Source organism: Balaenoptera ricei, chromosome 3 (genome assembly GCF_028023285.1).
Source record: "Balaenoptera ricei isolate mBalRic1 chromosome 3, mBalRic1.hap2, whole genome shotgun sequence".
Lineage (NCBI taxonomy): Eukaryota > Metazoa > Chordata > Mammalia > Artiodactyla > Balaenopteridae > Balaenoptera > Balaenoptera ricei.
The window spans coordinates 148,846,572-148,864,770 of NC_082641.1; the positions used below are offsets into that span (position 1 = coordinate 148,846,572).

At 41.9% G+C, this 18,199-nt stretch overlaps 1 protein-coding gene across 1 annotated transcript in view; it reads left to right on the forward strand.

Annotated features, from left to right (window-relative positions):
- DOCK2 (dedicator of cytokinesis 2) overlaps nucleotides 1–18,199 on the forward strand; it is a 385,217-nt gene that overhangs the window by 41,354 nt on the left and 325,664 nt on the right. The window contains exon 20 of the mRNA XM_059917659.1: nucleotides 466–600. Coding sequence (XP_059773642.1) covers nucleotides 466–600 — 135 coding nt within the window. The remainder of the gene's footprint in view (nucleotides 1–465; nucleotides 601–18,199) is intronic.

The following is an 18,199-nucleotide window of genomic DNA, read 5'->3' on the forward strand; positions in this document are numbered from 1 at the left end:
GCTGGAAAACTTGGTGGAGGCCTGTTTGTGAAGGGACCTGGAAAAGCAGGCCAAGTAGTTCAAAGCCTACCCTGCTGGTAATAAAGAAACATGGTAAGTTTCCAGGCAACGGAGTTCCATGATATTACAAGAACATTTTCTGTGGGAAGAAAAAGCTGAAAAGAACATTGTCACCACATCATCCCCCCTCACATCCTCATTGTGACTAGTTTTCCCAGTCAAAAGATTTTTTTCTCACTACTTTTTCCTTTGCTGGCTTTTTATGGACAGGAAATACTTATTCACTCCCTGTATTAAACATATATTTTTAAGCAGAGTTATTTTTATGGTGTAAATCAGTAAGTGAGCTTGGCTATACCATCACCTCTAACCTTTGATTGAATGCCTTATAATTTAGTAAACAAATTAATTACCATGCTGTGGGCTGAAAAGAGATGTATCTTGAAAATATAATCCCTTATTCAGGAAATTGATGATGGTGCTGAAGACTTACTTGGATACCTCCAGCAGAGGAGAGCAATGTGAGCCAATTTTAAGAACGCTGAAAGCTTTGGAATATGTGTTCAAGTTCATTGTTCGGTCAAGGACATTATTTTCACAGTGAGTACTAGTTATGTAAGAGTGATTGATTAGCTCTGCAATTCCTCTGGGGTACAGCAGTATTTGTGCCATTGGAGAAACTCTTTTACAAAATTATAACCAGCTGCTGATCAAAAACAGCTTAAAAATCCAACTTAGAGAGTTATGAATAGGTAGTAATTGTTCCAAGTTCATTTGGGGAAAAAAAGAAGGAATCTTCATATGTTGAAGAGTTATGTCTCCTCCAGTGACTATGATTTGTGATTTGAGGCTCTTCTGCGTTTCATCTAACATTCTTCATTTGATTTGAGATATGGTGAAAACCTTCCAGGAATCTATATTCCATGGGGATGGGGAAGCAGAACTCAGAGAATTTGACATTTATTTGGCTCTAGGAGGATGCACATGACAGATGAGCAGATATTTGCAGCTGATCCGCCTGTCCGTGAAATCCTAGTGGCCAAAAAGTGAGCTGACATGTTAGAGCACCTACGAGATTTGATATTCGATGGTCAGCATCACAGAGGTTAGCTACCCGTTTAAAAGGCTTTAGAGGTGGAGTCATTCCAATGCAACCTGTAAAATAACAATTTATGTGTCTCCTGGCTACAAGGCAAAGTTAGGCAGGGAATTGGTTGTGTGTGTGACCAGGTTGGTTGTGTGTGATGGGAAATAAGAAGAAGCATACAGGAAATGTATTGTCCGGATTCTTATCGGTGCAAAGGAAGAGCATGCAACTCAAGCTGACTCAGGGGGAAATAGGACTTTATTTTATTTCTCATTATTGAAAAATCTTGGGGGTAGTTGGCCTTCGGTACGGCTGGATCCAGATGCTTAGTGTCATTCGGATAGTCTCTGTCTCTCTAGATCTTGGCTCTGCTTTCCTTTTGTTGGCTGCCTTCTGAGGCAAGTTTTCCAATGGGGAAGTCACTGGGAAACTCAGATTCATATTCTACTAGCTTAAGCAACTCTAGGTTCCCTGTTGTTTGACCAAAATCCTATGCCAAGAACTACCTTGGGTCATGTGCTAAGGTCTTAAACAGTGTGACCAGGAGAATGAATATGCAGATTGTGTACTTATGGTCACATGTTCACCTCTGGAGCCATGGGTCAGGTCAGCAACTTAGGGTATGAACTTGTTTACTTGAAGGGATGGTTTCTCAAAAAAAAAAAAAAAAAGTAGAAGTCTGTAAATCATCATTCTGATCAAGACATTGGATGAGTTATGAAAGCTTCATACTCAAAGGCAGCTGAAATGGGTAATTATTTGAGATTCTCCTTTGTAGGAGAATTCTTTGATATTTCAGTTGATGAATAGAAAGAGATGAGTGTCTTGAACCATGTCACAAAACATATGTCACTTAGGCTATTCTACAAGTGAAATATCTGTTTCGATTCCTCTGTTTTGTCAGATACTCAAGGCAGAGACTGTGTATTGAAGTCTTAGGAGTATTCTTGAACTTGAAAGAATATGTGAATTATTTGAAAACCAGTAAGAGACAATTATGGGTCTTCCTAAGAGTTGAACTCTTGGAGAGGTTCAAGGATTCAAACGTTGTAATTCCAGATTAGGCAATGATATCTTAGCCCATCTCCAAGCGAGAACTTCAGATCTACAAGAACATATCTCTTCCATGTATCATATCTTATGCCTCAATTTGTCCTTTTAATTTATTTCTCTTCCCTCCCTCCCCCCATTCCTTATTTCTTTCCTTCCTCCCTCCCTCCCTCTCTTCCTTTCCTTCCTTCCTTCCTTCCTCCTTGTCTTACCTCTCTTAGTCTTCGTCTCTTTCCTCCACTGGAACAAAGAGCATTTGTACATTTGCTTTCTTCTTTCCTACCTGAAGGCATGTCATCTTGCAGAGCCCCCAGCTCTTCATTCAGTATAAATTCAGTGCTGCTGGAACTCTAAGTGAGTTTTGGCTTCTTAAGGAGTAGGATAATCTGTTATTCTCTTATGTACCCTCAGCATAGCATAATAGAACATCACTGACACTCAAGAACGCTTGTTGGATGAAGTGCATTCTGGGGGCTAGGAGAAGCCATTTGGTCAGAGGAGATGTCTCGAAGGTAATCCAGACATAATCTTGAATCCTTTCTCATCATCAGAAATATAGGCTGACCTGCAAGGAGTGTCTAGGACCTCATGCCGAGGGAAGGTAGTAGGTCTTGTTCATTCTAGAATCTTTCACAATGGGTTCTCTTCAGTGGAGCCTCAGGGACATTGGGAAGTGATGGTAGTATTTCCCCAAACTGGAAGGGCATTTTACTTGGGAATGGAAGATAGACGTTTCAGTGCTTTGAGATTTCTAAGCCAGCTGGTGGGAAATTGTAATATAATTATTGCTTTGGGAGCTTGTTGTGTCTGGTATTGTGTTTCCGTTTCCTGTTATTCCTTTGTCTTTCCTCGTGTGCATAGTTACAGCTGATCCAGCTCCCATTAATTGTTCCCTGCCATTTTTTCTTTGTGCATGCTGCACATGAGCGTTTACAAGGGCTAGGGATTTTCCTGTATCAATACGCAGGATGCAGTCGGGTAAGAGAGGAAGAAAACTTGTTGAGAAGGGTTGGAACTTTTTTTTTTTTAACATCTTTATTGGAGTATGATTGCTTTACAATGGTGTGCTAGTTTCTGCTATATAACAAAGTGAATCAGCTATATGTATACATGTATCCCCATATCCCCTCCCTCTTGCGTCTCCATCCCACCCTCCCTATCCCACCCCGCTAGGTGGTAACAAAGCACCGAGCTGATCTCCCTGTGCTATGCGGCTGCTTCCCACTAGCTATCTGTTTTACATTTGGTAGTATATATATGTCCATGCCGCTCTCTCACTTCGTCCCAGCTTACCCTTCCCCATCCCTGTGTCCTCAAGTCCATTCTCTACGTCTGCGTCTTTATTCCTGTTCTGCCCCTAGGTTCTTCAGAACCATTTTTTTTCCTTTAGATTCCATATATATGTATTAGCATATGGTATTTGTTTTTCTCTTTCTGACTTACTTCACTCTGTATGACAGACTCTAGGTCCATCCATCTCACTACAAATAACTCAATTTTGTTTCTTTTTATGGCTGAGTAATATTCCATTGTATATTTGTGCCACATCTTCTTTATCCATTCATCTGTTGATGGACACTTAGGTTGCTTCCACATCCTGGCTACTGTAAATAGGGCTGCAATGAACGTTGTGGTACATGACTCTTTTTGAATTATGGTTTTCTCAGGGTATATGCCTAGTAGTGGGATTGCTGGGTCATATGGTAGTTCTACTTTTAGTTTTTTAAGGAACCTCCATACTGTTCTCCATAGTGGCTGTATCAATTTACATTCCCACCAACAGTGCAAGAGGGTTCCCTTTTCTCCACACTCTCTCCAGCATTTATTGTTTCTAGATTTTTCTGATGATGCCCATTCTGACTGGTGTGAGGTGATACCTCATTGTAGTTTTGATTTGCATTTCTCTAATGATTAATGATGTTGAGCATTCTTTCATGTGTTTGTTGGCAATCTGTATATTTTCTTTGGAGAAATGTCTATTTAGGTCTTCTGCCCATTTTTGGATTGGGTTGTTTGCTTTTTGATATTGAGCTGCATGAGCTGCTTGTAAATTTTGGAGATTAATCCTTTGTCAGTTTCTTCATTTGCAAATATTTTCTCCCATTCTGAGGGTTGTCTTTTCATCTTGTTTATGGTTTCCTTTGCTGTGCAAAAGCTTTTAAGTTTCATTAGGTCCCATTTGTTTATTTGTGTTTTTATTTCCCTTTCTCTAGGAGGTGGGTCAAAAAGGATCTTGCTGTGATTTATGTCATAGAGTGTTCTGCCTATGTTTTCCTCTAAGAGTTGGATAGTGTCTGGCCTTACATTTAGGTCTTTAATCCATTTTGAGTTTATTTTTGTGTATGGTGTTAGGGAGTGTTCTAATTTCATTCTTTTCCATGTAGCTCTACAGTTTTCCCAGCACCACTTATTGAAGAGACTGTCTTTTCTCACTGTATACTCTTGCCTCCTTTATCAAAGATAAGGTGACCATATGTGCGTGGGTTTATCTCTGGGCTTTCTATCCTGTTCCATTGATCTATATTGCTGTTTTTGTGCCAGTACCATGCTGTGTTGATTACTGTAGCTTTGTAGTATAGTTTGAAGCCAGGGAGCCTGATTCTTCCAGCTCCATTTTTCTTTTTCAATATTGCTTTGGCTATTTGGGGTCTTTTGTGTTTCCATACAACTTGTGAAATTTTTTGTTCTAGTTCTGTGAAAAATAGCAATTGCATTGAATCTGTAGATTGCTTTGGGTAGTATAGTCATCTTTACAATGTTGATTCTTCCAATCCAAGAACATGGTATATCTCTCCATCTGTTTGTATCATCTTTAATTTCTTTCATCAGGGTCTTATAATTTTCTGCATACAGTTCCTTTGTCTCCTTAAGTCAGTTTATTCGTAGGTATTTTATTCTTTTTGTTACAGTGGTAAATGGGAGTGTTTCCTTAATTTCTCTTTCAGATTTTTCGTCATTAGTGTATAGAAATTCAAGAGATTTCTGTGCATTTATTTTGTACAGGATTGGAATTTTTGTAAGGATCATTCATTTCTGTCACATAGCCAAAGAAAATGATTTTCCTGTCCCCTCTTCTATGTCATTAGCTCCTGAGTCAAAGTCTGGACAGGTGTCTCTGGGCACATACCTGTGCCATAATTGCAATGGAAGCTGGCAGAGCAGGTTTGAGCTTCTGTCATAGGGAGGCAGGCTTCAAAATATGGGGAATTCTAAATTGTAGGAAGTGAGTCCAAAAGATGCTGAGTGGCCATAAATATGACCAGTATCCACTGGGCTTTTCTAGATTGACTGAGCCCCTGGGAGGTATAGAGCATAGTGAGGAACATTGAGAAGGAGCCGAAGTGATTATGTTCTAGGCATTGAGTTTCTTTACAAACCCCCTTGCAGTGCCTTTTATCCTGAACCTCAGACAACCAGCTGAGCTGGTCCCCAGGATTTCTGAGCCTGTGGAATTACTCAGAGTCTGTGGTAGTCCATGCTTCCCTGATCCATGTGGTGGACACTCCAGGAAGAGCTCCCCTTCCTGCTGGCCAGGCACATAGTAATGAGACTGCAGAGCTTCTGTGAGGATGACTTACCGAATGAGAGAAGATCCAGAGCTCTGTTCCGCAATGATAGCGTTTGCTCCTGCTTGTCTGTGTTCCTTGTAAATCTTGGTGCTGCCGTAGGCTGGAATATAGGGGATAGTGTGGGACATGGTTATGTTCACACTGTACTGGACAGTGTTGGCTCAGTGATGGTCAGTGCTCACACTGGACACTTCCTGTCCCTGTGAGCACCTGGCTTAGTGACTTAACCTCTCTGAGCCTCAGTTTCCCCACCCATGAATGAGGATAAACCAGCTTTTAGTGTTTTGATGATGAAATGAAATTATATGTACAAAGTTTCCATGTAGTGTCTGATATTTATTCCTTGAGCAAAATAAATCTGTTAGTTGTTACCATGTTTTCACCTAGGAGAGACAGAAAGGGTACTTGTTTCAAAAACTCAGGTTAGAAAGAGAAAGTTTTAGTGTCTTGATTCATGCTCACAATCTGGCTTACTGTTCATGCTATACAAAACATTTCTTGCTCTCTATTTTTTAGGAGGATGGGACACCTTTACCCAGGTGTCTGTGCATTTAGAGGATCTCAATGTAGGGAATTTTTATGGCTCCATGAATTCACCTGGGTCTGCTGCTGGCCCACTGCATGGGCCCTGCTTTTGTCTGTGGGTCCCCCTTCCCCTGTGTGTGTGGTCAGGCCCCTGTGGCCCAAGCAGCTGTGTACCCAGCTCTCCCTCTGTTCCCTGCTTGCTCTGCCTGTCTTTTCTTTGGCCTCAGGCCTTCTGCTCTTGTTACAGACCTGCTTAGTTCTTGCTTCCCCCTCCTTCTCCACGTTATCCCTCTCCTGGGGCTGCTCTGCCGTCACACGCTTCTCCTTCACCACGCTCATCCACATCTTTTGCTTGCGAGTCAGTCAGCTCAGGGGGTAAAGGCACTGTCTCTGGAGCTAGGCTACTTGGGTTTGAATTTTGCCTTTGAATCCTATCACTACCAGTTACGAAGGTTTATGACCTTGGGCAGATTAAATAATCTGCCCAAAGCTCAGTTTCCTTGTGTGTAAAACAGGCAAGTACAGAACAACCCTTGCAGGGCGGTTGTGCAGACTCACTGAGCTAATGGACATCAGGCATGTGGCACAGTGCCTGTCACATAGCGAGTGCCCACGGTTATGATGTCCTGCTAAGTGCGTTTCACTCATGATCTCCATCAGCCTTCTCAGAAATGCGGTGGAGAACCTCATCTCCTGACTTCACCTCCTCCTACGCCTCTCTCATTCTGTGCCGGCCTCACAGGCCTCCTTGCTGTGACTCAAGTTCCCAATGCAGGGCCTTCGCACCCTTTCCCAGACAACTGCTTGCTCACCCACTTGCCTCTTTTACAGCTTTATTCAGACTTCTCCTTCATTCCCTTATGTACAGTGGCAACCCCTGCCCGTGGCACTTCTTTTTTTGGTTTGTTTTTTTGTTATTATATATCATGCTTTTAATACAAACTTAAAAAAATCTGGAACAATATAAACTGTACAGATTTGATCAATCTTTTTGTTTTGTTTTTAAACTAAATCTCTAAACACACCAATGTTCCATTCCAAAATATTGCACAACATTCTGAATACAAAATGCTTGATTGTATTCCTCCTTCACTAAAGAAAGCAAATTCATTACCCTGCTCCCCCCCACCCCCCGAGCTCCTCTCCATGTTGCCTCAGTTCCCCCCTTCCCACCCCCAGGGGTCAAACTAGAGAATCTACAGCTCACTGCATTGAGAAAAAGACATCATTCTGGACTAAAAGTTTACGTTCTTTACAAGACGATCCACCTTTTGATTTGTTCCTGGGAAAGAGGGGTAGACAGAGGTTGGGGAAAGGGGAGAAATAGATTTTATTCTCCTCTTCTTTTATTTTAAAGTTTGTTTTTCCTGAAAAAATATCTTTCTCTCCTCTTAAGAAAAAATCTTGAGAAGAAAAAAATTACGTTTTTTATGTTAGAAATATACATATATTCTGTATACCTCTTACATTCAAATGTAGCAAATTATTTAATACAAACAGACACCAAAAAATGTAAAAAATTAAAAAAAAAATGTTTTCCTATGAAACCAGGTAAATTAGTGCAGATTTTTGTTTTGTTTTCTTAAAAATAAAATTAAATTGAAACAAAAATACCTAGATTTGAGACAGACAGACTGAAGTGGGCCCAAGAGCCCAGCACAGGAGTCATGCTCCTGATCACACATTTTTCTTCATATTTCAACAGACCCTAAGGGGTTGGTCTCCCCCTCCCCGTATGTGGTGAGGAACAAGCCGACCAGGGTGTGGTAGGTGCCTGTGTGCGTGAGTCGGGGAGGAGGGGCTGGAAGGGGGCCTAAGCCAGCATCCAGCCTTTCCCAGAGAGCAGCCTGGGCCTGTCACCTGGCCCCTGGCCCTTCTGATTGCCCTCCCGTTCACTCTGCTTTCTGTCATTTTTCCTCCCCATGGAACTAATCACGTGTTAACATACAATAATAAGCTATGACATTCTAGCGCTCTCCCTGCTAGAATGTCAGCTCCACGAGGACAGGAGTCTTTGACTATTTCGTGCTGCATTCCAAGCGCTGAGATCAGCACCCAGCACACAGTAGGCGCTCCTTCAGTAAGCAGTGGGACAGCACTTCTATCCCCCTTTCACAAGTGAGGAGACTGAGGCTTCAATTCAAGCTCAAAGGTCGCACAGCTAAGACCCAGTAGAGCAAGCTTCGCATTCTACCTCACCTGATTAAGCAGATTTGAGAACTGGCCCTTTTTCCAGGCTGTGCAAGCGTGAAGCCTGGCTGGCCGAGAGGAGGGGCTGTCCTGAGAGGGAGCAACTCCAGCTGGAAGGCTCCACTTGCTGGGCGCTGCTGGGGCTGCTGAGAGGTGCGAGGCCGTGTGGGTTTAGGTGCTGCCATCCATCCAGAAGCACAGTAGGACTTCAGGGAAGAGAATGATGACTTGGAGCAGGAGTTGCCAGGAAGGGCGTCCTCGCCAGCGTGGCGAAGCTGTCCCGGCAACAGTGACTTTGTCCTCATATCCTCCCAAGAAATGAACAAAGACAAGCTGACATGGGGCCGGTCCAGGTGAGCTCACACCCCTTGGAAACAAGTCACTGGTCGGGGAAAGAGGGATGCACTCGGTATCCTAGTGGGAGCAGCAGCATCTCCAGGGGTCCTCCTGCTCCCCCGCCCTCACCCGGGGCCTGGGAAGGCTGGCCACGCATGCACGGTGTCATCCGCCTGCACTGGGGCTGCCACTCCATTAACACGGGCTCCAAGGACCGCGGTTCTCGCCTCCAGCAGACACCCGCAATCTGGCTCTGGTCACCCAGGGCCAGACATCATTGCCCTTTCTCTAATTGCCTTCAGCATCAGATGATTTGATGCTCTCTGATGCTCGCTTTTGCCTTTTTATTGTGCGTCTTGCTTTATTCTCCCCGTCCTGCCCTCCCTCCCCTGGCCTCCACCTCATCTTTCCACCAGTTCAATTTCTTCTTATGTAAATATTATATACTAGTTTATCCTGCAGGTCATGCATATGTTAGGCAGCAAGGTTGTCTGCATAAAGCTCAGGCATGCCCAGTGTAGCCTGCAGTCAGAGAGAATACATAAGCCTCTGCCTTTTTGAACAAATATGAATTTAACTCGAAGGTACTTGCCAGTGTGATTTGTTTTCACTGATAATGTATGAATAAATATTAAAATGTAATCATCTGTTTATGCTGAGGATGGGTTGGAATTCCGGTCATATTGCTATTTCTGTTTCTCCTGCATGTAATTTGTTTGCCATGTTAATGACATTTATTCCTGGGTAAGCCTCTGTTTCCGGCTTTGAATGTAATTTCACTTTTTGATGACAGTAATGGCTCAGTAAACTGCACAATTGCACTTAATGGAATTATTTTATGATAACATTAACTTGGCATCGGATCAGGATGGAAGAGAAAACTCATCAAAGGGATATAGTCAAACAGTTACTTTTCTCTAAGTTATTATCTATTTTATGAGTTGCTACAGGGCAGAGGGGGAGGTAACAAACTGTTTCTTACAAACATATGTGAAAGCACTTTGTAAATCATTAAGTAAGTCGTCCTTATTATAACATGAAATTGTGCATATATGTGCACTTTTAAACAGTCCTCTTTCCCCTTTGCATATGGAAATACTGATAAACTATTATTGAGCACCTGTTATGTGCTAGGGACTTTGTTAATTGCTGGGAACTCTGAAATTAATGTCAGACTTCCTCAAGCAGTGGCAGTTGAGTGGGCAAGAAAGACACGCATGCCAGCAGTCAAATGCCAGCATGCCTGGGATAAGCAGTGATCAGTGATATGACTCAGTGGAGGCTTACAGATGGTTCCCGGGGGCAGACAGGTTTGAATGACAGACTCGCCTCGGGAGGATCAGTCATTCTTCTCAGAGGAGGTGATCTTTTACACTAGACATTGAAAGGTATTTAAGAAGCCTGGCCACAGAAGAAAAGAGAACCGGGAATTCCAAGTAGAGGGGACAACATATGCTATAGAACTTACTCTGAGGTACCACTTATAAAAGCCTCTCCTCTTTGCATGGCGCCCTGATTCACTTTTTGCTCTACCTCACTTAATACTCACGACAGCCCTGCAAAGTATAGGTATTATTATATTCATTTTATGTTCACTTTACAGAAGGGGAAATTGAGCCCCAGAGAGGTGCAGAAAGTGACTTTAGGTCACACAGTTAGATGTTGGCAGGGAGGGATCTGACATCAAAGTCTCAGCTCTTTGTGCTATCTTGTGCTTGCCCATGAATGGCACTCTTATGGAACAGTCGCTAGTGGGTGCAGCTGTGGTGGTGGAGGAGTGACGAGGTGTTTGAAGAGGGGAGTTGGAGCTAGATTGTGAAACACCTTGAAGGCCAGACCAAGGAGTTTGACGTCATCCTCTGTGCTGGGGGATATTGGCATAGATGCTACCCTCCATCCTCAGAGCACAGAGTGAATACCCCAGCAGAGGTACAAACTAATCTACTGGGATCAGAAAAAAATATTAAAATTTCTTCATTTTGTCCTAAGATGAAGAAACTAAACTTTATAAACATTTGACTTAGAATAGTACATGGATATAATTTATATATAAATAAGCATCTGTTGAGAATCATACTTAAATTTTTTTTTTTTCTCATAGGAGAAGTTTTGGAAACCCCTTCTTCTGGCAGTGGGGAGCCATTGAAGTTCTAAAGCAGGGGATTAACATGATTAGATTCATGTTTTAGAATGATTAGTGCAGAAGTAAGGTTAGTATGTGGGAGACGGAGGAGGGGAGGCAGGAGATCAATAACGAAGCTACTGCAGTAATCCAGGCAGGAGGACTTGAACTGAGGTAGTCACGGTGGGGCTGGAGAAGGAGGAAAGTAAGAAGCTGAGGGTTTATAGATGGCAGGATTGCCCAAACTAATGGAATGTGGGAGTGGAATTGATGGAGGGGGCCAGTTGGCTGATGTGACCCTGAACTTGGTGGTCCACTTTTATCAGGTATTGCTCATCAGCATGACGAGTGGGGGGAGGAGCAGGTTTTGGGGGGGAGACGACGTGTTTGGGACACGTGACGCTGCAGGTGTTTACTGGCGTAGCCGGATGGACATGCACAGCAGGCGGTTAGATACAGATTCGGAGTTCAGGGGAGTGGAGAATGGAGATACGGCTTTGGTAGAGATTGATCTCCTTTGGTAGAAAGAGGATGTATTTGAAGCGGTAGCACAAGGTGAGCAGTGCTATAAAACTCAGAATGGAATGCAGGAGATTCGCATGTTGGAGGGATGGATGAGGGTAGAGTCCCAGGGAGGGAGGATTGGAGATATAGGAGAGGAAGCAGGAAGGACTGGCATTAGAGGACCCAGGAAGGGGAGCATTTCCGAGAGGGAATGTCAGCAGTATTCACTGTTGCAGTGAGGTCCTGGGAACTGAAAACTGATCAGGAGCAGGATATTTCACAATTAGATCTTTGGTGAATCAGCCAACCCTTTCCCAGAGTTTAGCATCTTTCCTAGTATCCAAACAGCAGGCCATCCGGGGGCAGAGGGATCAGGCTTTGATGATTGATTTCCCATCATATGCACATGAATTGCTTACATTGTGGATTGTTCTTTGCCAGGGTATAATCCAAGACTGGCTTACCCCCCACCATCCCTCAGAAGCTGAGCCAGTTGTTTCCTATTTCTTACCAATCTCATACTGTGCTTACAGCAAAGTGTAAAATGCTGGTCTTGTTTGCTTCCATTGTCCCTTTAAATGGCTTAATTTTGCAGAACAAGATGCTATAGATAGTTAAGGGAAAAGCCAGGGAGGTCACAAGATATTCATTCTTTCAGGTTGAAGCAGTAGCCGATTTCCTTTCCTTGTTAACTCCTTGTTAGAAGTCTGGGGCTAGCTTGCTGGTAGAATCTTTGCCTTTGCACAAAAATAACTTTCTGTCAAATGCCTAGGTTGACAATTCCTCAGAGAATGACTTGGGTGGGAGATCAGTTTACTGAATAAATAGGTAGATTTAGGACATGTGTTTGCAAATCCCCTGTAACTTAATATGGACATGCAGGATAATAAAGGGTCTAGTTTGCCAGAGGGGTGAAATTCACCAAGCTAACCTAATGGTCAGGGATGCTGAACTGAATCAGGCTGACTAGATGTACTTTGTGATCCACTTCAGATGCACTTGAGGCAGGCATCACCCTGAAGCAGAATTTGTTTCCTTATTAGGAAGTATTAATAATACATTACTCAGTTGTTGGGCTTGTTTCTTATTGTGTCTTTGCGGTGGATGGAAAATTAAAAAGGACTTAGTTATGGGGCACATACGGTCACTGTCCTTCAAATCTCCAAACTAGCTCCTCTGTATCTCAGATTTACTCTCCTAATGTAGTCACAAAGACATATGAGTTCAGTTCAGTTCGTTTGTTCATTCATTCATTCATTCAGTAAACATTTTTGAGTCTTACTATTTGGAAGTTCTATGCTAGGATACCGCAGTGAACAAGGCAGATGTAGCCCTGCCCTCATGCTTCCCTTATATAATACTGCGGGGGAAAACAAATAAAATAAACAAATACACCAAGTCGTTGCAAACCATGATAAATGCCTGTAAGGGAATTAAAATTGCAAGTAGTTGAGATAGGTTGTCCAGTACAGCGGTGAATAATCCCAGTGACTACCTGTATAATTGTGGGCAAGTGACCTAACCTCTGTGCCTCAGTTTCCTCGTCTAAAGTTGGGATTACTTCACAGTGTTATTGTGAGGATTCTGATGAAGTGACGTTTAATTAATTAATTTATTATTTTTGGCTGCGTTGGGTCTTTGTTGCTACGCTCGGGCTTTCTCTAGTTGTGGTGAGCGGGGGCTTCTCTTCGTTGCGGTGCATGGGCTTCTCATTGCAGTGGCTTCTCTTGTTGCAGAGCACAGGCTCTAGGTGCATGGGCTTCAGTAGTTGTGACATGAGGGCTCAGTAGTTGTGGCTTATGGGCTCTAGAATGCAGGCTCAGTAGTTGTGGCCCACGGGCTTAGTTGCTCCGCGGCATGTGGGATCTTCCTGGACCAGGGCTCGAACCTGTGTCCCCTGCATTGGCAGGCGGATTCTTAACCACTGCGCCACCAGGGAATTCCCTGATGTGACGTTTAAACTGAGATGTGAGGGATGGGAATGATCCAGCCACGCAGGGATAGAAGGAAGAGTCCTTCAGGGAGGGAAAGTCTGAGCAAGTGATCTTGAATAAGAAAGAGCTTGAAAGAGTTTTTTTCAGAAAGTTATCGTGGATGAAGTATAGAGAGCACAGGGGAGATTAGGAGGAAGATGAATTGGGTGAGATAGGCAGAGCCTACCATGAAAAGATCATTCTAAGTGTATTACAGAGTCCTTGGGAGGCATGTAGTTGAAGATGCTTTCATGTGAGGTAGCATGCTGACACTTGATGGCGAAGAGGGCTTGTGTCATGTGCCACACGGGTGGATTGGGGGCGGCTTTGTGGTCTAGTGTTGAGGAGGACACTGAGACTGAGTTCAGAGGTAGCTGCACAGGGAGCTTGACTGACCAGTGGTACCTGAAATGGGCAGCTCGGTAGGAAGTGACAGATTATTAATCCCTGAGTTAATTACACAACCCTGGATAGGAGTAAAGGACTCTGAGTACAAGCAGAGTGCATGTTGTCCTGCAAAGCGTTTGTTTTTAGATTATAGTAATTGCATATTTAAAATTGAAAAGCCTGTGTTTCATAACCTCCCACAAGCCTCTTTGGTTGCCTCCTGTAAGATTCAAAGACATAAACCGGCCATCTTTAATTGGGTTGCGAGACAGACACAGCCTGTGCTACCTTACTTCATTGAGCAATCCCTTTAGGTTTTTCTGTTTGTTGGTTGGTTGGTTTGTTTTTTTGCAGTATCTCATCTCTGCTAAGCATTATTGTTTTACAGTCATAACGTTTATTACTTTTTAATGCCGTATATGTTTCAGCGACCATGAATTGTTGGCTGCAGTTTTGGACAAGTTTTTTAAAATATATAGTCACTTCTCAGTGATCTGTTAATGTATGGGTCTAAAGACCCATATTACCTGAAGTAGCAGATAGTGTCAAATTCACTTGATTTGATCATCAGAGTGCACTATGCAGATGTGTGTATGTGTGTACAGGTGAGCTTTTCCGTAGAAGAATGTTTTTCCAAATCAGTTTGCTGGGATAAATAGTACTGTTAATTATTATTTCCTGATTTCCTATCAGATGGGCATTCTGGAGGGAGGGCAGACCTACTGGTCTTGGGTACCATAGGGGTGATAAAAATGGAGAGCTTGTCCATAATCAAACATATTTTGTGAACAAGACACAGATGATAACATTATTATGTCAACAGTTAAGAATATCCCAGATAGCACGAGCCACAGAATTTTACATTGCTAACCTCTCCTCTTCCTCAAAACACTTTCTCCCCTTGGCCTCTGTAGCATAGAACTCTTTTAGTATTCCTCATACTTCTCAGACCCTTTGGAGGTCCTAAATGCCCATTTTAGCCCAATCCTCCTTTCACTCAACTCCCTCCACCTAGGTGACCAAATTCAAACCCATCGCTTCAGTTACCGCTTCTATGCAGATAACCCAGAAATCCAGCTTGACCTCTTCAACAAGTTCCAGATCTGTGTGTCCAGTTTACTTGATATGTTTCGTATCTCTGAGGCCATTCAAAGTTAGCATAACCAGAACCAAACTCATGATGTCCCCTCTTCTCACTGACCTACAACCCAGCATGTTGCATGGGGCAGACAAATAGGATTTTTTGACACCTCACTTTCTGTGTTTTTCCCACATAATCCACAGTCAAGTCCCCTCTTAAATGTCTCTCAAATTCATCCACATCTTTCCGTCTTCACTACCAACTTCCTGTTCACAGTTCTCGTCACCTCACACCTGGATCATTGTGTTAGCTTTCTCCAGTGGTCTTGCTGCTTCCATCCTTGTCCTCCTAGAATCTGTTTTGCTATGGAGTCTTTTGAATTTCCTAAGTAGACAATTATAACATCTGTAAATGTGGAAAGCTTTGTTTCTCTCTTTCTTTCTTCTCTCTTTCAAATCCTTTTTCTCCCTGTCTTACTGCATTGGCTAGATTCTAGACCAATGTTGAATAAAAATGGTGGTATATATTATGTATTAGATTTAAAAAATATTTTAGATGTCTTTTATCAGTTTAAGGTAGTTCTTTTCTATCACTAATTTGATAATAGTGTTCATCATGAAGCAGTATTACATTTTATTGTGATCGCTGATGTTTTGAACTTATTTATATCATTTTAGATGTGCATCTTCCCCAACATTCTGATTTTTCTGTCCTCTTTTTCCTTCTTTTTTTTGGATTGTCTTCAATTTTTTCACTCTCTTTTCACCTTTAATAGTTTGAAAGTTACATTTTATATCCAGTTCTATTAGTGGCTACTTAGGTATTCTATCATACATATTTAACTTAATAAAATCTAAAGTTAGTATCTTTACAGTCCTTCTGGAAAATAAAGGATTTTAGAAGACACTTTCACTTCCTTCTTAAATATTATGCTATAATTGTACAGTATTTCAGTTTTGCCTTTTTCGATAATTCTGCAAATTAGACATTATTATTGTTTTAAGCGGTTGGTATTTGTTTATATGATTTTACCAATAAAAGCTTATCAACACTACTAAAACTAAACTTAAAAGTTTAAACTTAAACTTAAAAGTGGTTAAAGTGGTAAATTTCATGTTATCTTTTTTATCACAGTGAAAAAAAAGGTATCACTTCTCCTGTCATCTTTGACTGTCCGTATTTGTTTTTCTTCTCCTTGAAGTAAATCGTTTATTATTAACTGCAGGAAGTTTACTGGTAGAGTTGCTAAAGTCTCTCTGATTTTATTCTGAAACTTGGAAGGGGGTTTCCCTGGATATAGACTTCTAGCTCTTTTTTTCACTGTGATCAGCTGTTAAGGTTAGCTGTCAGTCTTACTGTTGTTCCTTTATAGGCATTCTGTTTTTTTCTCCCTGGCAGCTTTTAAGATCATCTCTTTGTCTTTGGTATTCTGCATTTCTCTATGTTGTACTTAAGAATGAGTTTGTTTATATAGCTAGAAGTTAGTTTTCCTGGATCTGGAGTGTGGTATTTTTAATACCAGTTCTATAAAATTTCTCATTCATCATTCTTTTTAATTTCTGCATTTTCCCCTTATATTCTATTATCTCTCTGAAATGTCAGTTGTTGTATGTTAGACCTCATATTCTCCATGTCTCATAAACTCTCATATTTTCTGTCTTTTGGATTTTGGGGTTCATTCTGGCTAATTTCTTTCAACCTATTTTCCAGCTCACCAGTTTCCCTCTTAACTACATCTAATATGCTGTTTGATTCATTGAATGAGATTTTTTATTTTAATCATTATATTATTTATTTTCAGAAATTCCATTGAGTTCTTATTTTCAGATATAATTTTTTTAACTTTTTTTTGTTTCTTGACTGTATTTTCAAACATCCTTTCTATATTTTGAAGCACATTAAGTATGAGATTTTATATTCTTTGCTGGATAACTCCAATAGGGGGATTCTTTGTGAGGCTGATTCTGCTGTTTCTGTTTTGGGTGACCTTGAGTCCGTGTGCATTTTGTTGTTATTATTATTTTTTAAAGCTTATTTCCCTTTCAACTTTATCAGTTCTTGTGTATTTTCAGTCTTGAATTAAAGTTTTTTATTTTCTTCCAGAGAAAATCAGAATTTCCTTCCATTGTTCACGTGGGGGTCACTAACAACCAGAGACCTCTTTAAGTTAAAATTTCTCTTTGTGGATCGAAGTGAGGCACATGAATTTGGAAAAAACAAAAACAAACAAAACCACAAACAAACAAAATCCAGGTGAGGACTGGCTTGTGGTTAAGAAATCTCAGTGGAGATGTGTTTTCCTTCTTCACCCAGCACCGAGTTTTCTTTCATGCAGTAGATTTATTTCTCACCCTCCTTTATAGGAAGGTATAACAATTTGGGGTATCAGCTTACTGCAAGGGTCTCCAATATGCAGGCCCCAGGATTGATCTCATTCTTTCTCTTCCCCAAGCAGTTAACTTCAGCAGTTGTGGCATGCGGGCTTCAGGAGTTGTGGCTTGCAGGCCCCAGTAGTTGTGGCTCGCGGGCTCTAGAGCGCAAGCTCAGTAGTTGTGGCACATGGGCTTAGTTGCTCTGCGGCATGTGGGATCTTCCCAGACCAGGGCTCAAACCCGTGTCCCCTGCATTGGCAGGTGGATTCTTAACCACTGTGCCACCAGGGAAGCCCTGGGAGTCATTTTTATTGAGAGGTTTTCTAGGGCACTGTGTCCACCACAATGTCAGAAGTGGAAGTCTTTAAACTTCACTGCAGCCAGAATGATCTTTCCACACTTCAGGTCTGATTGAGGTGCTCACCTTCTTAAAATCCTCTAATTTCTTCTCATTGCTCTTAGGATGAAGGTAAAACTTCACGTGACCTGCGAGGGTCCGGTCCTGGCTGCCCGCCAGCCTCTTTTCACCCGGCTTACCCAGATTCTCTCCACTCCGGATTCAGGGGCCTTCATTCAGTCCCTCTGACCCACTCGGCTCCCTTCTGCTGCAGGGCCCATGTGCTTGCTGACCTGTGGATGGAATGGCCTTTCTTCTCCTTTTCTCCTAGTTCTTTCTTATTCTCCTTTCCTGGGTCACCTCAAGCATCACTCCCTCAGGGAACCTATCCCTGTATTTTCTGGCTAGGTCAAATCTCTTTAAATTCTTATTGCCCATGTATTTTGTCTTTCAAGTATGTATCACAAATAAATATTTGTTGAGCACGTATTATACATCAATTACTGTGCTATCAAGGAATTTGGAAAGAGAAATAAAAATTGACACCCAAATACATATCATAGCTGCCATTTTACATATTTAGGGGTTGATTTTTGTTTCTCCTTATAAATTCCTTGATAGCACAATGATTGGTGCATAGTAGGTGATCAACAAATATTTATTAGT